Here is a 27,844-nt window from a genome sequence, read left to right on the forward strand (position 1 = left end):
TGTACCCCACTCGTGGTTACTACAAATATTGGAAATATACAAAGTAGATCCTAAATTGATACAGTTCCTAAACATAGTAATGAAAAATTGGAAAACCACACTTAATAGCCAAACAAATTCAAATAATATCACATCACAGGCAATACAGATTAAGCGTGGAATATACCAAGGAGACTCATTAAGTTCTTTCTGGTTCTGCCTTGCTCTGAACCCACTATCCAACATGCTAAATAATACAAATTATGGATACAATATTACTGGAACATACCCACACAAAATCACACATTTGCTATACATGGATGATCTAAAACTACTGGCAGCAACAAATCAACAACTCATCCAATTACTAAAGATAACAGAAGTATTCAGCAATGATATAAATATGGCTTTTGGAACAGACAAATGTAAGAAAAATAGCATAGTCAAGGGAAAACACACTAAACAAGAAGATTACATATTGGATAACCACAGCGACTGCATAGAAGTGATGGAAAAAACAGATGCATATAAATATCTAGGATACAGACAAAAAATAGGAATAGATAATACAAATATTAAAGAAGAACTGAAAGAAAAATATAGACAAAGACTAACAAAAATACTGAAAACAGAACTGACAGCAAGAAACAAGACAAAAGCTATAAATACTTATGCTATACCAATATTGACCTACTCATTTGGAGTAGTGAAATGGAGTAACACAGACCTAGAAGCACTCAATACACTTACACGATCACAATGCCACAAATATAGAATACATCACATACATTCGGCACCAGGAAGATTCACATTAAGCAGAAAGGAAGGAGGAAGGGGATTTATTGACATAAAAAACCTACATTATGGACAGGTAGACAATTTAAGAAAATTCTTTATAGAACGAGCAGAAACTAGCAAAATACACAAAGCAATCACTCATATAAATACATCGCCTACACCACTGCAATTTCATAACCATTTCTACAACCCTTTAGATCACATAACATCAACAGATACGAAGAAAGTAAATTGGAAAAAGAAAACACTACATGGCAAGCACCCGTATCATCTAACACAGCCACACATCGATCAAGACGCATCCAACACATGGGTAAGAAAAGGTGATATATACAGTGAGACAGAAGGATTCATGATTGCAATACAGGATCAAACAATAAACACCAGATATTACAGCAAGCATATTATTAAAGATCCCAATACCACAACAGATAAATGCAGACTTTGCAAACAACAAATAGAAACAGTAAACCACATCACAAGCGAATGTACAATACTAGCAAATACAGATTACCCCAGAAGATATGAGAATGTAGCAAAAATAATACATCAACAGCTTTCCTTACAACATAAACTTATAAAACAACATGTTCCCACATACAAGTACGCACCACAAAATGTACTGGAGAATGATGAATACAAATTATACTGGAACAGAACCATTATAGGAGTCATACCACACAATATCCACCAGTACATCAATGCAATACAGCTACATCCAAACTTACATATACAACTACAGAAATCCGTAATTATTGATACATGTTCAATTACCCGAAAGTTCCTAAATGCAATACAACATATACCGTACAGTTAAAAGGAAGTGACGCTTGATCAAGGTCTGCATCACTTTCCATTTTTAACCAGACTTAATATCTGAGAAAGTAAAGAAATAATAATAATAATAATAACCATTATCATCAGTTTTCTGCTGTATTAGCAGGTTTCTCGTGTTTCCATTTCCTGCGATCCATTGTTTCCTTCTTAACGTTGCTCTACGTGCTGCCATCCACCACATCATACAGTATCTGAAAACTCTTCCTCCCTCAGCTCCTCTTCCCTCCCACATATCCCTCAAAGACTGTTTCTCGTTATATGACTAATACAATTTCTTTTCCTTCTTTATATTGCATTCATTAATTGTCTTTGTTCCCTCACTCTTCTGAGTATCTCTTCATTTTTCACTTTATCCATTCAACTTGTTCTTCTCATTCTCCGCCATGTCCACATCTCAAGAGCTTCCTTCCTCAGTGTCTGTGTTTCGGCATTATGCAGGAGGACACTCCATACAAAGCATTTTTATTAGTCTTTTCCTCAAATTGTTTCGTATATTGTTGCAGAAAATTTTCCTTTTCTTACAGAATGCCTCCATCGCCAATTCTGTCCTAGTTTTAATTTTTGTGCTGCTCTTCTAGTTGATTTCAATCCTGCTACCTAGGTATTTAAAGCTTTGCAGATATTCTGTTATTTCTCTGTTCAGCAAAGTAGTCCAAAATAGTCTCTCCCAAAAACCCTCATCGCTTACTGTTCACTTCCAAAACACAGAAGTGCTTTTATGTTTCCAGAAAGCTACAAGCAAGTCACTGCTATAAAATTCGTGTAACTTAACATGTTTTAGTGTTGTAAATAATTATGTTCTTTTAAAATATCTCTGGGTGAAAAACAAATGTATTAAAGCGGACAGCATTCAACCTCACCCCCATCCCCCACATCTCCTGCTTGGGGAACAAGATTAAAATGACAGTAAATGGCAGAGAGATAGAGAGAGAGAGAGAGAGAGAGAGAGAGAGAGAGAGAGAGAGAAAGTTCATTTTATGATAAAGTCCATCTGGCTGGCACACTGTTACGTGGACTGCAGAGTGATGTTGAGAGATTATGCTGATGAGATATGATCAACTCATTTGCCAGAAATACAGACACCCATCAGGAGGAATCTTGTGCCGATAATCTGGGGTACTGTCAAAAGCAGAAGGCAAGAGGGAACTTATTATGATCCTGAAGAGCCCACCAACAGGGAATGCTGGGGAAGGATGGTGTCAGTTAAAGACTATGAAACAATTCCAAATGGGATGGGTGACCCACTACAGCGCCTGCATGGAAAATTTTGGATCTAACAAATCTCTAAAGCAGATGCTTCCCGCTCACTCGTGTGTAAAGCAGCTTGCTTTCTTCATACATGACAACTTGCAAAAAAGTGATGCAGCTGAACACACACACTGATGAACACTACCCACTGTGAGATGGAATGCCATTTTACAGTGGCTATTTGTGTGCTACTGTCGTTGGCATTTATGGGAGGTGGGTGAAGGACAGTGAACCAAAGAGTAGATGATAAGATGTTGGACATCCACACCTTATCATTGAATGTGTAAATCAGAGGCTTGCCCACTCTGTAACACCGTATAGGTTGTGTCATGCGGCAGATCTGAAGACAGAGTAGAATGGTGGTGCAGGCACATCTGTTACAGAGCACACCATTCAGTGTACATTGTGGAATATGGGGCTCCACGTCAAATGACCCCTATGTGTTGCCATGTTGACCCAATGACATCATAAGTTGCGATTCAGGTAGGCGTGGGATTGTCAAGATTAGAGCGTGGGTCAGTGATAATGTGCCACCTAATCAGATGAATTGCGTTTCTTGCTTCGTTAGGTTAGTGGCTGTGTTTGGATATGCAAGCATCCATGGGAGCTGTGGTAGCAACGGAATGCACCATAAGAACATTATTGTTGAGCATGTGCATCCCTTCATGCCTTGCATCTTCCCTGATGGCGATAGCACTGTTCCAGCAGGATAACTGTGTGTGTGTAATAGACCTGAATCACCCTCCAGTGGTTTGACGAGCATAATAGTGAACTCACGTTGATGCGTTGGCCACCAAATTCGCGTGATCTGAATCAGATGGAACACATCTGGGACACCAGCTCTGTGTCTACAGACCATCAGCTCGTAATTTATGGTATTTGAGTGATCTGTCCATAGGCATCTGGTGACACGCATCTCCGGAACCAAACCAAGGACTTGCTGAATTGATGCTATGCAGACTCGTTGCTGCATTGCGTCCCAGATGTTGACCAACACTTTGTTAAGTAAGTAGCCAGAATGTTTTGGGTCATCAGAGTGGATTTCTTTTCTTAGCTTTCGAAAGACGTTCGATGCTATACCACGTTGTTGGGTGCGTCCCTTCCCACCGGAGGTTCGAGTCCTCCCTCGGCCATGGGTGTAAGTGTTGTCCTTAGCGTTAAGTTAGTTTAAGTAGTGGGTAAGTCTAGGGACCAATGACCTCAGCAGTTTGGTCCCTTAGGAATTACAACACACACACACACACACACACACACACACACGTTGTTGGCTAATAACCAAGACACTGCCATATGGAGTATCTTCACAGATATGGAACTGGCTTGATGAATTTTTGAATGTAGCAGTGGACGGCGAATGTTCAACACAAACGAAAGTAACACTTGGCATGTCCCAAGGAAGAGTAAAAGGACAACTAATATTATCAGTACACATAAACAATTTAACAGGTAGGATCAACAGCACTATCGTGTTGTTCGCTGACAATGCCGTCGTCTGCGGAAAAGTATCGGCGTGGGGCCACAGTAAGGAATGCAGAAACACAGTGACAATATTTCCGCTTGGTATAATGAATGGAACCTCTCCTCAAATGTGGATAACTGATAGATAATGTCTAAGAAAGAGAAAGAACCCTAGAGTGTCCGGTTACAAGGTTAGCGCAATACTAAGATGCGGTATGGAATGGGACACATAAAATAAGCATTAGAAAATGCGAATGGAAGGCTTAGATTTGTTGGACATGTTCTGGGAAAGCACAGTGCACATGCAAAGGAAGTCACAATATGCTAGTGCTATCAGCTCTAGAGTAGTACTCTAGTGTTTGGATAATAGCAGATATCTATGCCTAGATCACGCAGTTCCTGTGAATTACGGGAGGGTGGTTTTCAGATGTGGAACTGGCGCCAGGTAGCGTTCCAGCTGTGTTCAATTGGGTTCATATTAGACCAATTTGCTAGCTAAGACATCAACATGAGTTCACCGTTATGCTTCTCAAACTCCGTAGCATGTTTCTGGCCTTGTGAGAAGACAGTTATCCTGCTCAAAGATGCCATCGTCATCGAGAAAGACATCAAGCATGAAGGGGTGCAAGTGGCCCTAACAATGCTCACCTAGTCCACAGTCTATTACTACTACAGGTCCTACTGGAGCCCGGTTGACTGTCTGTCATAGCGTAATACTGCGCCCACTGGCCTGCGTTCATGGCTGTATGTAGCTGGCCGCTGTGGCCGAGCGGTTCTAGGCGCTTCAGTTCGGAATCGCGCTGCTGCTACGGTTGCAGGTTCGAATCCTGCCTCGGGCATGGATGTGTGTGATGTTCTTTAGGTTAATTAGGTTTAAGTAGTTCTAAGTCATGGGGACTGATGGAAATGTCGTGTGGCTAGGGCCTCCTGTCGGGTAGACCGTTCGCCTGGTGCAGGTCTTTCGATTTGACGCCACTTCGGCGACCTGCGCGTCGATGGGGATGAAATGATGATGATTAGGACAACACAACACCCAGTCCCTGAGCGGAGAAAATCTCCGACCCAGCCGGGAATCGAACCCGGGCCCTTAGGATTGACAGTCTGTCACGCTGACCACTCAGCTACCGGGGCGGACATGGGGACTGATGACCTCAGATGATAAGTCCCATAGTGCTTAGAGCCATTTGAACCATGGCTGTATGTATGTATGTTTCGATTCCCTGTTCTTATGGATGGGGGCGTATTCGCACATCGGCCTGATGTCACAAGAAACATTTGCACTGATCCACGGTCAATCTTGATCGCGCGCCCATAGCAAGCGTAACTCTTAATGTCGTTAGGTCAGTGTGGGAGCACGTAGGTTCGTCTGCTGTGGAGACCCATGTCCAACAATGTGCGCTGGACGGTGTTCTCCAAAATACTTGCGTCCGCTCGAGCAATCAGTGCATCTTGCCTTGAGGTCTGTCACACATCGCCGCTTGCTCTGATTTATAGAGTGACGAGGCGCGACCGTCCAAAACCTCGTCGCCCACACGTGGTTTCACTGTCTTAGAACTGCTTTCCACAGATTATCACGACTGTACCATGTGAACAGCCTACTGGATTCACGGTTTCCGAGATGCTCGTCCTCAGGTGCTGGACCATAAGTATCTGCATTTTGTCGAAGTCGATTATATCAATGGAATTCTCCATTTGCGACCCGTGTCCACTGGAATCATTCCCCATTCATCTCCACTCCGCTGATATACTTTCCTTATCGCGTCACGCGACCGCAACACCACTAGTCAACATTCAGTCTCGCGGTTGGAAGTGGTCAGAATATATTGGCTCATCAGTGTATGTACGAGGGGCGTTCAGTAACTAATGCAACACTTTTTTTCTGGGCCAATTTCGGTTGAAAAAATGCGGAATTTGTTGTGGGACATCGTGGAATATTCCAGCTTCAGCCCCTATAGTTTTATGAAGATCCAATTGGGAGCAGAGTAACCTTTAAAGTGGCGCCTGTAACGGAGGTGCGTTCCAAGCAGAGAGCTTTCATGGAGTTTATTCTGCCGAAAAACCAGAGCATCGCATATAATCATATGCGCGTGCAGTGAACAAAAGCATGATGAGTCGTTGGGCGCCGGCCGGAGTGGCCGTGCGGTTCTAGGCGCTGCAGTCTGGAGCCGAGAGACCGCTACGGTCGCAGGTTCGAATCCTGCCTCGGGCATGGATGTGTGTGATGTCCTTAGGTTAGTTAGGTTTAATTAGTTCTAAGTTCTAGGCGACTGATGACCTCAGAAGTTAAGTCGCATAGTGCTCAGAGCCATTTGAACCACTTGAACCAGTCGTTGGGCGAAGTGTCTTATCATCGCAACAAGATCGCACGACCCTGTCCGATCTCCCCACGTGCCTGCCGGCCCCACACAGCAGTACTATCCTCAGGAAACTGAAGAAACGACTCCAGCGTGTTCGTCGCCACAAAAATACAAACGACCTTCTCTTATCCTTGACAACGCAAGGGCTCACACAAGTCTGTGCACCTCCGAGGAGCTCACAAAACTTCATTGGAATGTTGTTCCTCATCCACCCTACAAGCCCGTAGCTCTCACCTTCCGACATCCACCTGTTTGGCCCAATGCGGGATGCACTCCGCAGGAAGCAGCACTTGGATGATGGGGAAGTTACTGATACAGATAGCAGATGTTTGCTCCGACACAAGTAGGGTGGTACCACGAGGGCATACAGACTCTCCCAGAAAGGTGGCGTAAGGCTCTTCGCATTGAACGGAGATTATGTTGACAAATAGGGTTTTGTAGCCAAACGAGCGAGGAATAATATGGTTTACTGGAATCCTGAATTAAACCAACCTGCTTTAAAAAAAAAAAGGTTTTGCATTACTTATTGACTGCCCGTCGTACATAGCTCGACTATAATTCTGCCAGTGAGTGTACCTTGCCAATTACGATAAATATTTTATATAAGAGGCACCAGTGCACCAGTGACGATTTTAATCACAAAATCACTATGATCTAATTGGGTTTTATGTTCTAACACTCCCTTACAGCTTCTGGACTAGTTTCTCCGTCAGCAAGAATTTCTATTAGAATGTGGCTGTCGTAATCGAGGTCTCGCTACGTGTATTCTCGATGGGCCGCCGCTAACAAGTGGAAATGTTACGTAAAAGAACGGCTGTGTCTTGCCAGTAGCTAGTCGTCTCATGGGCGGCTACACAGCCCCGCGATCGTAGGCGTCGGGTTACCACGCCGTCACCGGTGTTCTTATGTCAATGTCCTCTTCTTTGTCTTCGACATTCGCTACGTAGTCTCTCAAGGAAAATATTTGCGTTCGAAAGAAATGAAATTTTGATTACAGAATCATTACTGAACTCTCATTGTGCTGGTGAAACTTTTGCAAGACTCTGCAAACGTACTCTAGATGTCGCTGCAGATGTCTTTGTAGAAATCAACCCAATGCAGCTATCTTAAGTATGAATGCAAGTGATGACTTTCAATAAAATGCACAAAGCAATATGAATCACTACAGTATGCCCAGTGAAGACAAGCGAGTTGATCATATATCGTAACAGCACATTCTGTAGTATCAATTTTGAACGCCACGTCAGTGACAGTTTTGAAATAGTTCACAGGTTCACCAACATCGTAGCCGGCGTTCTGCCACGCGTGACGAAGCATTGGTATCACAGATAACTGTAAATGACAGAATGTACCCGGTGATCAAAAAGTCAGTATAAATTTGAAAACTTAATAAACCACGGAATAATTTAGATACAGAGGTAAAAATTGACACACATGCTTGGAATGACATGGGGTTTTATTAGAACAAAAAAAAGTATTGCTAGACGCGTGAAAGATCCCTTGCGCGCGTCGTTTGGTGATGATCGTGTGCTCAGCCGCCACTTTCGTCATGCTTGCCCCCCCCCCCCCCCCCCCCCCCCAGTTCCCCAGACCTCAGTCAGTGCGATTATTCGCTTTGGGGTTACCTGAAGCCGCAAGTGTATCGTGATCAACAGACATCTCTAGGGATACTGAAAGACAACATCCGACGCCAATGCCTCACGATAACTCCGGACATGCTTTACAGTGCTGTTCGCAACATTATTCCTCGACTACAGCTATTGTTGAGGAATGATGGTGGACATATTGAGCATTTTCTGTAAAGAACATCATCTTTGCTTTGTCTTACTTTGTTATGCTAACTATTGCTGTTCTGATCAGATGAAGCGCCATCTGTCGGACATTTTGTGAACTTTTGTATTTTTTTTTTTTTTTTTTTTTTTGTTCTAATAAAACCCAATGTCATTCCAAGCATGTGTGTCAATTTTTACCTCTCTACCTACATTATTCCGTGATTTATTCAGTTTTCAAATTTATACTGACTTTTTGATCACCCAGTATTTTCATGATAATTAAACTATCGTGCAGTTTTGGCTGCTTGTCCCTGGAACGTAGTTTAAGAGAGTCTGTTATTCTTTTGGCGTATATTTTATACTGCGTGAACAAGCACAATTCCAGAGGTTGTACACATTTTTTTAGTTTTAGGTGGGATGATTTTTAGAGCTACATCGTTTGTTCATTCTTATGTCCACATGAGGAGTCACAAAGTACTAGCGACTTTGTCGGCAAATGTGGATTCAATACTGACAGCAGAAACGTTTTATATATGTGGTGTCTGTTCGAAAGAACAGATTCCCTTCTGATCCTGTATCAGCCACTATTAATCAAGGCACAAAGAAGTTACAGACATTAGCTGCCAGTGGGTATTGATTTAAATTCATGGGAAAGTTGAAAATTTGTGCCGGACCAGGATTCGAACCCGATTATGCTGCTCACACGCAGATGAGCTGATCACTACACCATGCAGACACAACGGTCATCGCAACTGCACGGACTACTCTTGCACGCTCTTGTTCACCCACTACTGATGTAGTGCCCTTGCCCATTATCCTCATCACTCACGGCATTTCGCCGATTCCCATAAGAGTTCGAGCTTGGTATGCACCTGCACTGAAGCGATCATTAGTTGTCCTGGCCTTGATTATTCAGGGTGATTCACGAAGATATGCAAATATTTCAATATGTTATTCTACAAGTAAAATTAAAGAAAAAAGTTCACATAAACATAGGTCCGCACATTGTTTAGTTGCGGAGTTACGGCTAATAAAAGATTTTGCCTGAAATTTAGCAACTTCGCTAATATGAAGCCATCGCAAAACTGAAGGAGATTAAAGTAAAGCGCTATTTCCATTTATTTTGTTGTTATTGATCTGGTGAATCAATTAAAACATGCCCCAGAAGTGTATCTGCAGTAGTTTTCCAGAACACCCAGAGAGCAAAGATTGTTACACAAGTAAATTTGTTTACTTTCCATTAAGAATGTAGAAACGTGTATGTCATTGTTGGCAACCGTTTGTGAGTTGTTTTAACATTTATTTTGAATGTATTGTGAAACCGTATGTACACTGTACAACTTCCTTAACATTGAACTTTGTTTTTTCCTGGTTTAACATGAATTCACGTGTGCTATGGTATTAATAAAAGCAGATTATCTGACACATTCATACAGTTTCAGTTTTTTTCCAAAATTAATTTGTCTACAACTTCTATTGAAAACTTTGTGCAATTGTCTGGAATTTAAAAAACAAACTGGACCAAGTAGTTGATAAATGAAAAATTTTACGAAATTACGTCTTTGCTTCTCTGTATATTCTGGAAAACTATTGCAGATACACGTTTGGGGCATGTTTTATTAGATTCAACAGATCAATAACAAGAAAATAAATGGAAATCTTACTTTAACGTCCTACAGTTTTGCGATGGATTTATATTAGCGAAGTCGCTAAATTTCAGGCAAAAATCTTTTATTAAGCTCAACTCCATAACTAAACATTTGTGGACCTATGTTTACATGAACTTTTTCCTTTAGTTTTACTGGTAGATTAACGTATTAAAATATTTTCATATCTTCGTGAATCACCCTGTGTATGTGGTGTCTGTTGTCTCGGACGTGTCCGAACATGTCCATTTGGTTCTTGGAAGCATATATAGAGTTTGAAACCTCCTGGCAGATTAAAGCTGTGTGCCGGACCGAGACTCGAATACGGGACCTTTTCCTTTCGTGGGCAAGTGCTCTGCCAACTGAGGTACCCTATCACGACTCACGACCCGTCCTCACAATTCCACTTACGCCAGTACCTCGTCTCCTACCTTCAAAAATTCACAGAAGTTCTGCGCGGCCCCAAAATCACAGGTGCAACAAGGGACCTTTAAATGATCCCTGATGTGACTGTGCTGAGAATGTATTCGAGCTCAAATACTTTCGTTCTTTGACAGGCTTTGGATCTTTAAACGGAACTCCTTCTCCTCCCTGTATGCATTCGCCAAAGGGTACAGAGGTAACTAAATTTTTACGTCTGTCTGTACGCGGGATACTCACGATTAAGAGACGGCTCGCGACGAATACGTTCCGGATTCGACTCTAGATGATGGACGAAAATTTCATTTCCAGTATTTGATTGTTAAAGGCATGGGAGACGAGATGGTGGCATAACGTTTCCGATCTCTAGATTTTACATTGGGTTTTTGGCTTAATTTCAAACTTGTCCGCAGCGTCTCATCGAATGTGGACGTAGAACATTGTTAACAGCGAACTAACCAACCTCTGTTACTATGACAGAGGAAAGAAAAAAAGATTAAGATAATAGTCGGTGAATGATAAGGCCATTAGAAATGGTGCATGAGCAAAGACTGCGGGAAAGAGAGTGAAGGAACTTAGACGTGTCCTTTTCAAACGAACCATACCAGAATTTGCCGTATTCGATTTAGGGGAATCACGGAAAGACGCTGCGCTAGCTTGTGGGATTAGCAGGGTTCAAATCCCCGCCCGCCCATGCAAATTCGGTCGGCTTTTTCTATATCCTCCTAAGTTGTTTAAGGAAAATACCGACATGATTGCGTAATAAAACCACGACCGATTTTCTTCCGCATTCTTGTTCAATCCGCGCTTGCACACTGCTTCTAGAAACCTCACTTTGAAGAGAGCTTTAAACCTTCATCTTCCAGCCGGCCGTTGTGGCCGTGCTGTTCTAGGCGCTTCAGTCTGGAACCGCGTGACCTCAGAAGTTAAGTCGCATAGTGCTCAGAGCCATTTGAACCTTCATCTTCCCTCCTCCGAACATAGAGGGCACCTCGAACACTGACGCAGCCGAAGTGTCGTCCAGTTGGTAGGCTTGCACTACGCAATAAGCCACACGAAAATGATTACATATTCTGTATCTACATCAGTCCCCTAGAACTTAGAACTACTTAAACCTAACTAAACTAAGGACATCACACACATCCATGCCCGAGGCAGGATTCGAACCTGCGACCGTAGCGGTCGCACGGTTCCAGACTGAAGCGCCTAGAAGACTTGTACTGCATACAGGGCAAGCAGAAAAACATCATTCGCTAAGTCACAACGCGGACGAAAGTGTGTACTGAACGACCGTGACTTACAGTCATTGAAGAGCATTGTGACGAAAAATAAGGAGACGACTGCCGGAAAAGTCACTGCAGAACTTAATGTCACACTCGCGAATCCTGTCAGCACTAAAACAACACAGAGGGAGCTCCATAAGCTGGGAATTGCAGTGCGAGCTGCAATTGCAAAACCACTCGTGAGTGACGCAAATGCCCTTAACAGGAAAACGTGCAGCCAAAGTCATAAAACCTTGACAGTGGAGCAATGGAAGAAAGTCATTTGGTCGGATAAGTTCTTGTTTCACACTTTTTCCAACTTCTGATCTGAATTTAAACCCCAAGGGTGAAACATAACGGGGGTTCGGTGATGATTTTGGCAGCCAATCGTGGTGTTCCATGGACCTCGTGGTTACTCTACAAGGTCGAATTACTGCCAAGAATTATGTGATCATTGTGACTAATCAGGTCCATCCCATAGTACAAAGGTTTTTACGCAGTGGCGATACCGTGTATGGTATTGTAAGCACGAGGATCAATTGTCACATCTCCTTTGGCCACCACAGTCTACAGATCGCAGTATTATTGAGCCTTTGTGGTCGATTCTGGAGAAAAGAGTGCGCGATCGCTATCCATCTCGATCACGATATGTGAACTTGCAGCTATTTTGCAGGAAGAACGGTATAACGGTATACAAGACATGTATAGTTATACATGTCTTGCAGTTATCAATTCCGAGACGAGTGGAACCTATTTTGAGTCTCAACTGGTTTCTTGCACCGTATTAGGCATGGAAATGTGTTCTGTTTTTGGTGTTTCCATATTTTTGTCTAACCTATGTACATGAGGTACCTGTGGTTTGCCCCCTTAGAGATTGCGAAGACAGTATTAGTCTAATACAGCACGCATAGAGTCGCTAAAATACTCATTCTTCCCGCGAACCATAGGCGAACGGAACAGGAAGTAATCCCAAAGAACGTTTCCGCCCGGCTAGCCGCGCACTATAACGCGCTGCTTCCCGAGCGGGAAGGTGTGCCGGTCCTCGGCAGGAATCCTCCCGGCGGATTAATGTCGAGATCCGGTGTGCCGGCCAGCCTGCGAATGGTTCTTAAGGCGGTTTTCCATGTACCTCGGCGATTGCGGGCTGGTTCCCCTTATTCGGCCTCAGCGATTGCTATGCAAACACTGTCTCCACATAGGCGTACACCATATTTACTGTACCACACAAACATTTGGCGTTACACTGGGCCTGGTATGAGACGTTCCCGGGGGCGGTCCACTGGAGGCCGAACCGCACAATAACCCTGGATTCGGTGTGGGGCGACGGTGGGGTGGGTGGACTGCTGTGTCAACCACTGAGGGTTACGGCGAGACGAGGCTCTCCGTCGTTTCTAGATCCTGGGTTTAATACATACATACATACATGCAATCCCAAGAACACGTGGTACTCTCTGTGTTGTAGTTAACATTGATTTGCAGAGTATATGTGTAGTAGGAGTGATACATTATCTTGCTTAAATAGTCCAGTGAAATTATCAGAAAAAAAGCCTATATCTTGCAAGAGGTGGGGTAGAAATTTTCTTTTTTTAACTCGTTCATATTGTTGGAAAGGTTAGAAAACCAAGTTTTGTCAACAAAATTTCTCTTGGGAAAACTTTCTGCAGTCAAAAAACTTCGAAAATTTCAGACTTTTTTCAGTTTTTTTCAAAATATCTCAGTTTCATTTGCTCCTATCGCTTTGACGTCTGTTTTCTTTTTTAAAGAGCACAAAATTCTCTACAAATTTAATTCTTAGCATTTTTTTATACTCCCAGTATCTAAGGCGCTACAGCGCTTCAAAAAATACCAATTTTTCAAATTTCAAGCAAAGTGGCAAATTACCTAATTTTTGAACACTGTTATTTCAGTTTCTATTTGTGTAGTATGAACATATTACTCATCATGTTATTCATTGGAATTTACCATCTCACTCTGCTGCAGGGCCAGGACAAACAGCATCATATTCAGTAATTGCGAACACATTCACGTCGGATTGCGTGAAGTTTATTTGTGTTACAATATATAATACGATTGCATGAAGTTGCCGTACATTTTCTAAAGTTGATTGACGTTAATGATCAGTTATAAGAAAAAGTACGTAGGAATTGTTCTTTAGCGGACAAAAGCATATTTATTCTTTGGCGGGCGGAAGGCGATTATCTCTGGTGATTGTTCACAGCGCGCTGACAGCTATTAGCACACAACAATAACAATAAGGGTCCTACAGTTTGGAGTCGCTTCCATTCAGTATATGTTGTGGTGCTGAAAATGAGTATGTCTGACATGAATTTGTGTTTCATTTGCGAAAAAACTGTTGTGAGTGGTGGACGCAATGTGAAAAAGAACGGACTGACCACACTTATCGATTGTAGTGCTAAACGCAGGGAGTCTGCTCACACCTGTTTTTTTTTTAAAACGCTCAGTGAAGCGATGGTGCATGAAGCATGCTACAAGAAGTACATTAATGAGAGAATGGTAGCAGCTAGCCTTCGACATCCTCAGGAACCAACAGGCGTGCTACGTCAGTTGCAGGAAAAAGGTCAGTTCAATTTCAAAGAGAAATGCTTCTTATGTGCAAAAGGGAATTCTTATGACTTTTTAACCAAGCAGTTAAGATTGCCATATGCCAAACGAAATTTTGTTTACAAAGTAATGAAATTGGAAGTGCAATCGACAGTATTAGAACGGGCTAAACGACGTGGTGATGAATTTGGTCAACAAGTGATAGAGCGGATTCAAAATGTAAATGATTTGGTTGCTGCAGGTGGGTAGTACCACAGATTTTGCTGCAGAAAGTTCTTTCACCGTGTTTCAGCTACTGGACAGAAACGAGGTTACCGACCTGCAACACTAGTAGATAAAGGCATGGAGGCTATATTTGCCTACCTGGAAGCCAATACGGAAGGACGTCAGTTTTCTATGGACGATCTGTTAGAGCAAATACCCACATCACCTCGTCCTGATTTTCGAACTGTCAAGGCTCGCCTCTTCCAGAAATGTGGTGACGATGTGGTGATAGCTGAAACAGCTTCAAAGCCAGCAGTCGTATGTTTCAAGAATGTTGGGCACCAACTACTCAGTGAAAATTGGTACACCAAAAGTAATTCAGATCCTCAGCAAGAAAGACTACGAATCGTCAAAGCAGCTGCAAATATCATATTAGACGATATAAGATCAGTAGTGTACGATATAAAACAGTACCCTCCCTCTGATAACTTTTTATGTGATCTAGAGTCTGTCATACCAGAATCTGTAAGATTGCTCTTTGAAACTATAATTTTGAAATACAAGCGGTCTCCCAGAAAATGGGGGAAAATATGTGTTTCTGTTGCTCACGCACTCATGAGTGCTGCGAGGGCACGTTCATTTATTTTATCACTTTTGACTGCTATTAGCGCATACTTGTACCGGAAGTTTGGCTCAAAACATCTCATCCAGGTTTTGTCTTCCCTTGGCTTTCCAGCATCTTATACGGAAGCAGCCCTATTGGAAGTGTCGTCAGTCCTTCTGCTTGACAACGAAAGACAACGAAGTGACGCATTTTGCCAATTTGTGTTTGATAATGCGGATTTCAATGTAAACAACCTAGATGGAACCGGTATTTTTCATGCAATGGGAGGCATAATGTGTGTTACTCCTCATGATGCATTGCTTCCTCAGAAAAATATTAAAAAGTTGAATCATCGTCCCTCAGCTCAACTTGTTAGTGAAGCCGGAAAAAATGACATACAGACGTTCCACTGAACACAAGTTGCAGGGCTGAAGGCTATAAAAATTGAAGATTTGGACATAATTGCTCCTGCAAAAGGTTAGATCGTCATCTCAATAGCGGAAATTACGTGGTTATATTGTAAATGGTCTCAGAATGCAGTAGTTTCAGGATGGAATGGTTACATGGAACGCTTGACGGCATTCAAAGAATATGAACGTTCTAAAATAAAGTGTCTTCCATTTCTTAACTCATCACCAACCCATTATGACACCATATATACTGCTCTGATGACAGCTAGAGATGCATGTAAAAGACATAATCAGACTACATGCTTTGTCGCATTTGATCAGCCTCTGTATTGGAAGGCAAGGGATATTGTGGAGATTGACCTTCCTGAATTTCATAATGTGGAGGTCCGACTTGGAGGTTTCCATTTCCTTATGTCGTTCATGGGATGTATCGGTATGATCATAGGTGGAAGTGGATTAAAGGACTTATTTGGTGTAATATTCGCTGAAAACAGCGTTGAAAAGATTTTGTCTGGACAGGCCTATTCCAGGGCTGTGCGAGCGCATTTATTGTGTCACCTTGCTTTGGCCTGTCAAGTGTGGGATCGCACTGAGCTAACAGAAGATGAACGTGGGACATTGAATGACTTGTCTTCTCCTTGTGGTGAGTCAGAACTGTCAGTTGGCCAGGATACCAGTGGTCTTAGGAAACACGTCATAAAAAAATTTGTAACTGCCCTGAAAACGATTGAAAGTAAGGGATCCACAGCAAAATTATGAGTTCAGTACTACAAGGTGGTCACTCTCACGAAACAATTTATTGAAGCGGATCGATCAGGCAGTTGGAAACTTCATCTTGAAAGCGTGCGAAAAATGCTTCTCTACTTCCATTCAGCTGGACATTTTATGTACGCTAAAAGTGGCCACCTCTACTTACAGGATATGTTGAGACTCGAGGAAAAAATGGATTTATCAGAATATGAGAAGTTCACAACGAAAGGACATTTTACAATCCGGCGATCAGAAAAGTATTGGTCAGGGGTTCCTTCTGACATGACTATAGAACAAACATTGATGAGAACCATGAAGAGTTCTGGAGGACTTACTTCTGGCCGAGGAATTACGGATAGTGTATTAACCAGATGGACACTGGGTATGATTCACATGCAGAACATTTGTGAAGAAATTGAGTCGTACTGCGAAGTGAGCGCAGTAACATCAGAACAGCATGTAGATGCAAGAAGTTGTCGCATCGAACGAGACGGCATAGACTTGCATAAGCTTCGTGATTGGTTTTCAGTGCATCCTCCCATCCCTGAAAGTGATTTTATAATGTCTATTAGCAGTGGTGTTGTCGGAACGGAGGATGTTAATGGTCATATGTGTCACGAAGAGGGGGAAAAAGGCGTGAAAAGAATAGCTGCTGACAATTTCCACGATGTAAAGTTCCGTAAAAAAGATAAAGTTGTGACTCTCCTTTCTGCGTTCAATTCTGTAAAATCTGGGAGTACTAAAATTACTTCTGTTGATCCTTTAACTCTTTTCCAAAGTATTTGTTTAATGAAACAAAGTGAAGAAGAGTTAAAAGCCTTCCTAAAATATGAACTTGCTCCTTACCCAAAGTCCCTTTTCTCAGAAGAAGGCATGCGAAAAGGAACAAAATCTTCATTCTACAATGCCTTCGTTCCAGTGGAAGATGTGAAGTCAGGTGGACCGAGAAAATTTTTTGTCATTGATGGAGAGTACCAGATCCACAAAGTGACTTGGACTCGAAATGTTTGCTTCAAGTCAATAGCCCAAAGCTATGTTTCTTACCTGCAACGTCATTTTGGATCTCAATTTGCTATTGTATTTGATGGGTATCCATGTGAGGGAGACAAATGTAGCACAAAGAGTGCTGAGAGGATTCGTAGGTCCAAACAACATTCTTTGGTTGACGTTGCGGTTGAATCAGAGATGGTGAACCAAGTCCCTCAGGACAAGTTCTTGTACAACGAGCGAAACAAGATGCGTTTGATCACTCTTCTTAAAAAGGAATTTCTGGAGTGTAGCATTGAAGTGCACCAGGCACAAGAAGATGCTGACGTTATGATTGTAACATCTGCCATTTCAAGAACCAAAGATTTTGGAAGTGTTGTCATTGTAGGAGAAGATGTTGACCTGCTTGTGCTCATGACCGGTTTGGGGCAAGGTATTGAAAACCTATTTTTCTTAAAGCCAGGAAGAGGAAATGCAGAAGACAAGTGGTTTTCCACTGCATCTTACAAGTTTGACAGTGAATATATTCTGTTCACTCACGCCTTTAGCGGATGTAATACAACATCCGCTTTTTTTGGTCAAGGAAAAATTAAGTGCTGCAATATTGTTGCGAAAAATGAACACCTAACCTCAGCGCTTTGCACGTTCAATAAACCACATGCTACCCGTGAAGAAATAATAACAGCAGGAGAACAGGTTACTATCGTATTGTATAGTGGAGGTGTCAGCAGTTCCCACACACTAGACCATTTGCGGTACCAGCTATTCGCCAAGTCTTCCACAAAAAGCAAACTGAATCTTGCACGGTTGCCACCTACACAAGATGCTGCACAACATCATTCGTTGCGGACTTACAAACTAGTCCAAAGTTGGATGGGAAACTGGAAACCTCCTGAGAAATGGGGCTGGAATCACAGTGACCACGGTCCAATGCCCGTTATAATGAGCCAAGATCCAGCACCTGAAGCACTTCTTCACATTGTTTCATGCTCATGAAAGCTGAACTGTGGCGGAGCGTGCTCCTGCAGAAAAGCGGGTTTGAAATGTTCTTCAATTTGCAAGAAATGTATTGGGGTCAACTGCGAAAACGTGCCAAAATTTTTATATGAAGACAATGAAGAAGATGTTATGTAGGATGTTGAGGAAACCGCTGACGAAATCAACGAACTTACTGAGGCTGACTCGCTGTTTAAAGAAGAGGTCAATCTGGGATCAACTCTATGTACAGACCCTGAATCCGTAACTCAAGGTATTTCTGGTGACACTGAGGAACCTGGCCCATCAAAACGTTGGAAGTGATGCTCATATCTGTCTCAAGTGCGCGAAAGTGCGATATCACAAGTATTACACATCCAGAACTGTCAACATTTTTTAGTAACTGACAATACATTTTAATTGTAATAAAGCTACTTATTTTTAATGTCAACTGTGTGGCTTTTATACACAAGAATAATTACCTACCTAATTAGGTTGCCTATTGCAGCTAATAATAGTTCAGTTTCCTGAGACAATTTATTTTGTGTGCGTGTGTATTTGTGTGTGTGTGTGTGTGTGTGTGTGTGTGTGCGTCCGTGTCTCTTAATGATGTATTTTTATACACTCCTGGAAATGGAAAAAAGAACACATTGACACCGGTGTGTCAGACCCACCATACTTGCTCCGGACACTGCGAGAGGACTGTACAAGCAATGATCACACGCACGGCACAGCGGACACACCAGGAACCGCGGTGTTGGCCGTCGAATGGCGCTAGCTGCGCAGCATTTGTGCACCGCCGCCGTCAGTGTCAGCCAGTTTGCCGTGGCATACGGAGCTCCATCGCAGTCTTTAACACTGGTAGCATGCCGCGACAGCGTGGACGTGAACCGTATGTGCAGTTGACGGACTTTGAGCGAGGGCGTATAGTGGGCATGCGGGAGGCCGGGTGGACGTACAGCCGAATTGCTCAACACGTGGGGCGTGAGGTCTCCACAGTACATCGATGTTGTCGCCAGTGGTCGGCGGAAGGTGCAAGTGCCCGTCGACCTCGGACCGGACCGCAGCGACGCACGGATGCACGCCAAGACCGTAGGATCCTACGCAGTGGCGTAGGGGACCGCACCGCCACTTCCCAGCAAATTAGGGACACTGTTGCTCCTGGGGTATCGACGAGGACCATTCGCAACCGTCTCCATGAAGCTGGGCTACGGTCCCGCACACCGTTAGGCCGTCTTCCGCTCACGCCCCAACATCGTGCAGCCCGCCTCCAGTGGTGTCGCGACAGGCGTGAATGAAGGGACGAATGGAGACGTGTCGTCTTCAGCGATGAGAGTCGCTTCTGCCTTGGTGCCAATGATGGTCGTATGCGTGTTTGGCGCCGTGCATGTGAGCGCCACAATCAGGACTGCATACGACCGAGGCACACAGGGCCAACACCCGGCATCATGGTGTGGGGAGCGATCTCCTACACTGGCCGTACACCACTGGTGATCGTCGAGGGGACACTGAATAGTGCACGGTACATCCAAACCGTCATCGAACCCATCGTTCTACCATTCCTAGACCGGCAAGGGAACTTGCTGTTCCAACAGGACAACGCATGTCCGCATGTATCCCGTGCCACCCAACGTGCTCTAGAAGGTGTAAGTCAACTAACCTGGCCAGCAAGATCTCCGGATCTGTCCCCCATTGAGCATTTTGGGACTGGATGAAGCGTCGTCTCACGCGGTCTGCACGTCCAGCACGAACGCTGGTCCAACTGAGGCGCCAGGTGGAAATGGCATGGCAAGCCGTTCCACAGGACTACATCCAGCATCTTTACGAGCGTCTCCATGGGAGAATAGCAGCCTGCATTGCTGCGAAAGGTGGATATACACTGTACTAGTGCCGACATTGTGCATGCTCTGTTGCCTGTGTCTATGTGCCTGTGGTTCTGTCAGTGTGATCATGTGATGTATCTGACACCAGGAATGTGTCAATAAAGTGTCCCCCTCCTGGGACAATGAATTCACGGTGTTCTTATTTCAATTTCCAGGAGTGTATTTATAGTTTTACAAATACCAGGGCTGAGGTGGGCCATAGCGAACTTCAGGTAGTGACGTAAGAATCACAATAGTTGAGTGTCCAGCAATCCTTATGTTGCATGCAGAGAAATTGAATACCTGAAAGTGAGGTGGTAAATTCAAACATATAACATCATGTATAATGTATTTATACTACACAAACAGAATCTGAAAAAATAGTGTTCAAAAATAAGGTGTCTTGGCACTATGCTCAAAATTTGAAAAATTGGTATTTTTTTGAGGCGCTGTAGCGCCTTACATATTGGGAGTAGAAAAAATGGAAAGAATCAAATTTGTAGAGAATTTTGTGTTCTTAAAAAAAATAGACGTTAAAGCGATAGGAGCAAATAAACTGAGATATTTTGAAAAAACTGAAAAAAGGCCGAAATCTTCCAAGTTTTTTGACTACAGAAAGTTTTCCCAAGAGAAATTTTGTTGGCAAAACTCAGTTTTCTGATCTTTACAACCACATGAACGAGTTGAAAAAATAAACTCTTCTACCCCACCTTTTGCAAGGTATATCTGCTATTTGACTGGACTAAAAGTACAACTCATTTGGAATGAGCAGCAGGCTACCAAAGGAATACAAATGATCTGACATGAATTATTGCATTTTTCTCCGGTGTAAGACAATGGTAAACTTATCCAACGCAATATCTATCTCTAGTTCCGTTGCTCACAAGCGTATCCAGACATGAAAGTATTCCACAGTTCAAGAAAATTAACGAATGGATCATCTTCACCCGTTCACTCAAGCGTGTCACAAGCTATAATTTGCGACCTTCTTTATGTGTATTGCCTAAGGTGGAAAGAGCCTTCTATTCGAGAATTTCAAATTCAAGTCTTAAATTCGAAACTGATGACATGATAGACAAACGGCAAGAAGATAGTTTTACACCGATAACTTTAACCAAGAAATTACTTGTTGACACCGCTGTTTGTTGATGACTAACAGTAAGGACACAGTTCGGAAGGTCATTTACAGATTAAATAAAATTTAACAATCTCGACACAAAAAACAGAAGTCAAGGCTTTTAAAGATCAAGATCTGGACGCAAAGAAAATTCCAATAAACCGCCGAAAAATAGAGACTGATTGAATTCAATTTTTTGGGAGATAAAGAAGATGAATGAATTCAAGTTCTTAGGAAATACTATCTTTTTCACAAACGTAAAAGACCTACCGAAAAAAGTGAAAGATTCAGTTACATTAATGAGACAAAATACAGAACACTGAATAGAAAGCTGAGGAAAGAGATCTTAATAACTTCTAGAGAACAAAGACAATACCATTTATAGTCTATGAAATGAACCCAGAATAAAATATGCGGAAATGTTTTTCAGAATAGTACACTACTGGCCAGTAAAATTGCTACACTAAGAAGAAACGCAGATGATAAACGGGTATTCATTGGACAAATATATTATACTAGAACTGACATGTGATTACATTTTCACGCTATTTGGGTGCATAGATCCTGAGAAATCAGTACCCAGAACAACCACCTCCGGCCGTAATAACGGCCTTGATACGCCTGGGCATTGAGTCAAACAGAGCTTGGATGGCGTGTACAGGTACAGCTGCCCATGCAGCTTCAGCATGATACCACAGTTCATCAAGAGTAGTGACTGGCGTATTCTTACGAGCCAGTTGCTCGGCCACCATTGACCAGACGTTTTCAATTGGTGAGTGGTCTGCACAATTTGCTGGCCAGGGCAGCAGTCGAACATTTTCTGTATCCAGAAAGGCCCGTACAGGACCTGCAACATGCGGTCGTGCATTATCCTGCTGAAATGTAGGGTTTCGCAGGGATCGAATGCAGGGTAGAGCCACGGTCGTAACACATCTGAAATGTAACGTCCACTGTTCAAAGTGTCGTCAGTGCTAACAAGAGGTGACCGAGACGTGTAACCAGTGGCACCCCATACCATCACGTCTGGTGATACGCCAGTATGGCGATGAGGAATACACGCTTCCAATGTGCGTTCACCGCGATGTCGCCAAACACGGATGCGACCATCATGATGCTCTAAGCAGAACCTGGATTCATCCGAAAAAATGACGTTTTGCCATTCGTGCACCCAGGTTCGTCGTTGAGTACACCATCGCAGGCGCTCCTGTCTGTGATGCAGCGTCAAGGGTAACCGCAAGCCATGGTCTCCGAGCTGATAGTCCATGCTGCTGCAAACGTCGTCGAACTGTTCGTGCAGATGGTTGTCGTCTTGCAAACGTCCCCATCTGTTGACTCAGGGATCGAGACGTGGCTACACGATCCGTTACAGCGATGCAGATAAGATGCCTGTAATCTCGATTGGTAGTGATACGAGGCCGTTGGGATCCAGCACGGCGTTCCGTATTAGCCTCCTGAACCCAACGATTCCATATTCTGCTAACAGTCATTGGATCTCGACCAACGCGAGCAGCAATGTCGCGATACGATAAACTACAATCGCGATAGGCTACAATCCGACCTTTATCAAAGTCGGAAGCGTGATGGTACGTATTTCTCCTCCTTACACGAGGCATCACAACAACGTTTCATCAGGCAACGCCGGTCAACTGCTGTTTGTGTATGAGAAATTGGTCGGAAACTTTCCTCATGTCAGCATGTTGTAGGTGTCGCCACCGGCGCCAACCTTGCGTGAATGCTCTGAAAAGCTAAACAATTGCATATCACAGCATCTTCTTCCTGTCGGTTAAATTTCGTGTCTGTAGCACGTTATCTTCGTGGTGTAGCAATTTTAATGGCCAGTAGTGTAGCTGGCTGTAGACTATCTAATATGATAAGGAGCACAACAATCAGACAAGAATTAGGAGTGAAAAGCACAAATGAAGCAACCACAGGATGTATAAATAAATGGAGAGATTGTGTAACAACAATGAAAACAGAATCATAAAATAAACTGAATTATCGACCAACAGGGAAAAACATCAATAGACACACCAACAGGGAAGTAGAGAGGACAACTACAAACTAATCACAGACAATATGGTCACTAAAGAAGAAATCGTATCAGGAAAATGCATAACAGCTGAAAAATTGCAAATCTGAACCTAAAAGATGACGCCACAGGTGTGCGGCTGTCGCGTGCACTGCGGCTACCCACCTGCCTGTTGACCGTCCGGCCCTCGTCGTCCACGTAGCACCAGAGGAACACCATCGCCCCAGACGGAACTTCGGCCTGCGAACACATTCAGAATGACTCCATAAATTACGGGCTATATTAAGTACAGACGGCAATAGTAGTATTCACAGAAAGTTCGTTATGGACAATGAAATCACACCCTTCGTGTAAACAGCTGAAAAGATGGTTCGTGTGGACCTATATATATACAACTACACTGGTTGAAAAAATACGTGAAGCACTCGGAAGACATAGACGTATTTCAGTGTGACTTCGTACATGCAGGAATCAACATGGATTCCGGAAGCAGCGAACGTGTGTGACCCAACTCGCTTTATGTGTTCATGAGACCCAGAAAATATTAGATACAGGCTCCCAGGTAGATGCCATTTTCCTTGACTTCCGGAAGGCGTTCGATACAGTTCCGCACTGTCGCCTGATGAACGAAGTAAGAGCCAACGGAATATCAGACCAGCTGTGTGGCTGGATTGAAGAGTTTTTAGCAAACAGAACACTGCATGTTGTTAAAGTAACCTCTGATGTGCCACAGGGGAGTATTATGGGACCAGGGACCATTGCTTTTCACAATATATATAAATGACCTAGTAGATAGTGTCGGAAGTTCCATGCGGCTTTTCGCGGATGATGCTGTAGTATACAGAGAAGTTGCAGCATTAGAAAATTGCAGCGAAATGCAGGAAGATCTGCAGCGGATAGGCACTTGGTGCAGGGAGTAGCAACTGACCCTTAACACAGACAAATGTAATGTATTCCGAATACATAGAAAGAAGGATCCTTTATTGTATGATTATATGATAGCGGAACAAACACTGGTAGCAGTTACTTCTGTAAAATAGCTAGGAGTATGTGTAAGGAACGATTTGAAGTAGAATGATCATATAAAATTAATTGTTGGAGAGGCGGGTGCCAGTTGAAATTCATTGGGAGAGTCCTTAGAAAATGTAGTCCATCAACAAAGGAGGTGGCTTACAAAACACTTGTTCGACCTATACTTGAGTATTGCTCATCAGTGTGGGTTCCGTATCAGGTCGGGTTGATAGAGGAGATAGAGAAGATCCAAAGAAGAGAGGCGCGTTTCGTCACAGGGTTATTTGGTAAGCGTGATAGCGTTACGGAGATGTTTAGCAAACTCAAGTGGCAGACTCTGCAAGAGAGGCGCTCTGCATCGCGGTGTAGCTTGCTGTCCAGGTTTCGAGAGGGTGCGTTTCTGGATGAGGTATCGAATATATTGGTTCCCCCTACTTATACCTCCCGAGAAGATCACGAACCTAAAATTAGAGAGATTCGAGCGCGCACGGAGGCTTTCTGGAAGTCGGTCTTCCCGCAAACCGTGCGCGACTGGAACAGGAAAGAGAGGTAAGGACAGTGGCACGTAAAGTGCCCTCCGCCACACACCGTTGGGTGGCTGGCGGAGTATAAATGAAGATGTAGATGTACACACCATTGGCGAGCATTTACATGATAAGAGCAGGAATTCGCGGTGACAGGAACAACAGCCACTGGAGTGCATTAGTGTTGTTGGTACGAGTCTCGTTACCAGGCATAGGAGGGTATGTTAGAGGAGTGACCAGCAGCACATGTTGAGTGATCACTGTGAAGGACACGGAGATACAGCATAATCGTGTGAGACAGCGTTAACAGCACCTGACTGGGGTCTCATTGTGAATATTCGTCTAGGCGGCAAGTCGATTCGCGCAGTATCCAGATTTGTGGGACATCCATATGTTACACTGGTCCGATGTTGAATTGCATGGGAACGTTAAGGGCAGGCATACTAGTCGTCAAGTTTCCGGTCGACCACCCTACACATCTGCGCCTGCCATAGGAGAACAATAATGGATTGCCTACAGCAGTCTGTATCATCCTGCATCACTGGTGCGAGACTAGCAGAAACCGGTCTAGGGAATTACCGCCTCGTTTAGGATACCGTTAACACCACAGCACAAACGGACGCATTTGGAATAGTACCGCCGCTGGGAAGCGTAAACCGCTAATGAATAGCGCGTCTCTTCGTGTTCAGCTACGAAGCTCGGTTGTGCATTACCCTGGATAACCATCGCTGGCGAATACAGTGGCAACCTGGTAGTGCTTCATTTCTTCCAATGTTTTGTAGAGGTAGAGCTGTGTTACTGCTGTTGTGGCGTCAGTGTTCCGTCCGATCACCATCAACCGTGATGTGAAGTCATACTTGATAGCTCTGTAGATGACAGTGATGATGGAGATATTTGGTTTGTGGGGCGCTAAACTGCGCGGTCATCAGCGTACGTACAAAGTCCCAATTTTGACACTGACCATTTTTTTTCGCAGTCCAATCTAGCCACTGTCACGAATGATGATGATGATGAAATGATGAGGACAACACAAACACCGAGTCCCCGAGCAAGGAAAATCCCCAACCCGGTCGGAATCGAACCTGAGACCCCGTGGTCCAGAGGCAGCGGACACACAATGACAGTGATTGAGGGTACCCTGACGGCGGTATGTCACGGACAACTTGGGTGTTCAACTGTTACCTCTTACGGGACAGCATAATGGTGCCAGTTTTCAATAGGATAATGTTCGTCCACATATGGCACGTGTCTCTATGAACTATGAGCGATGCTGAGGTGCTCCCGTGGCCACCAAGACTCCCAGATCTGACCCTGAAAGAACATGTGCGGATCCAGAGCGGACTCGACTCCGCCCCACTGCCACTATCCAGGATATCAAGGATCAGTTACAACAGCTTTAGAGCGTCTTGCTTAAAAGAGGAAACAGCAGCTTTATGACCCACTTCCCAATGGAATTAATGCAGGCACCCAAGCCAGAGGGAGCGAAACGTTATACTGATAAGTGGACTCATACCGCCAAGTTGTCCGCCTGCTTAGCTGGGTGGTAACGTGCTTTCCTACCATATACTGGGCCCGTTGTAGGGAAGCAGCCTACTCACGCTGTAGTAAATTCACATCAGTTTCCATTGTGTGCCAGCCAGTAACTAGCTCTGACGTCATAAATGTTGCGCAATACTTTAAAAATCAAGCAAAGAACCTAAAACTTTTCTAGCAGGTCAGAAATAATACTAAATTAATGTGTGTTAAATATCAGTTCGATAACTTCAGCCATTTTCGAAATTTGGGCGTTTTTCTGAAAAAATCATTGGCGCAACAGAAAAGAGCTAGAGACTTCAAAATTTATATTTAGATTCATCTTTCATAATGATTTAATAAAAACAGTTCTTTGGATTTCACATATTAAGATTTTAGTGGAAATTCATGATTTTGTGGTTTTCGTATCAAAACTGAAGGAAGCAAGATAGATTAAGTAGGCTAATAAATAAGGCTAGGATGTTTAGATTTAAATAGGTTGGAGGTCCGCTATGACTATGAAGATGTGAAAAGTTTCTTTTGAATACCTATAAAATTATAGCGATAGCGGATCTCAAAAGGGCCAGTTCAGAGCTCATCTACTGCGTGCAGTGTAATTTAATTAATTCTCTCGCCCAAAGTATTTAACTTAGCCACGTCAAAATTTTATTATCAATACTTACCTGCGTGCTGAATGCACGTTTAAATTAAGAGCTTCTTCGGCCATCAGCAAAAGAAGCTATAAATTATTACGTAACTTGAAGTGGTGCGTTACTAGCCCAGCGGCTAGTCGGGAGAGCCGATTTGATCAGGCGTTCCCTTAGCCGTCCGCACCGCGGCTTTATATATAAGAACGCTGCGCGAGGAAGCAAGGCCCCAGTTCTCTCCAGACGCTGAATGACATGCCATCTGTGTCGGGAGTCGCGTCGCATCGGTATCACTGCTACAAACAGCCTCGAGTGCCGTATTAAGTTACTAGAGATACGCGGAACCATGAAAACATTTCAAGTGAAGTGTTAATTCTGGGATGATTTTCATTAACTAGCTTCAGTTTGCGTATTGTCGTATTTTCACGCGCCGTCGCGGGACAGACTTTCTACCAAATATTTAGCGTGGCGTTTGATGAAGTATTTTCATCAAATTATGGCGAGCATTCCTTTTGACATTTAATTCGGACATTTATAGTTGCATCAGCGCATAAGACTCTGAACTGCTCTGTTAGTTAGGTTGTAGGGATACTTGTGTTTTTATCAGTGAATTTCAGAATATACTCAACTATTTTGGAAAACCGTTTTTGATTAGAAATCCCGGACAATCTCCTAATTCCTCAGAGCTATAAGCTGCAGCTATAATAACATTCTCAGATAAAGTGGGCACTAGGATCTCTAATTACTGGTTCCATGTTTTGTTAAATCACTTTCTGGGTGCCAAAAAGTAAATAGAGAGCCAGTGTTGAGAACGGCGAAAGACAGCATTAACAACATTCTAAAAGCCAGAAACTGATTCTACATGCAATCATT

At 43.3% G+C, this 27,844-nt stretch overlaps 1 protein-coding gene across 1 annotated transcript in view; it reads right to left on the reverse strand.

The window, feature by feature from the left end:
• LOC124799495 (pyridoxine/pyridoxamine 5'-phosphate oxidase-like) overlaps nt 1-27,844 on the reverse strand; it is a 193,035-nt gene that overhangs the window by 18,939 nt on the left and 146,252 nt on the right. The window contains 1 exon segment of the mRNA XM_047262928.1: nt 23,443-23,517. Within this exon segment, the coding sequence (XP_047118884.1) occupies nt 23,443-23,517 (75 nt within the window).

This window comes from Schistocerca piceifrons, chromosome 1, assembly GCF_021461385.2.
Source record: "Schistocerca piceifrons isolate TAMUIC-IGC-003096 chromosome 1, iqSchPice1.1, whole genome shotgun sequence".
In the NCBI taxonomy this organism is placed as follows: domain Eukaryota; kingdom Metazoa; phylum Arthropoda; class Insecta; order Orthoptera; family Acrididae; genus Schistocerca; species Schistocerca piceifrons.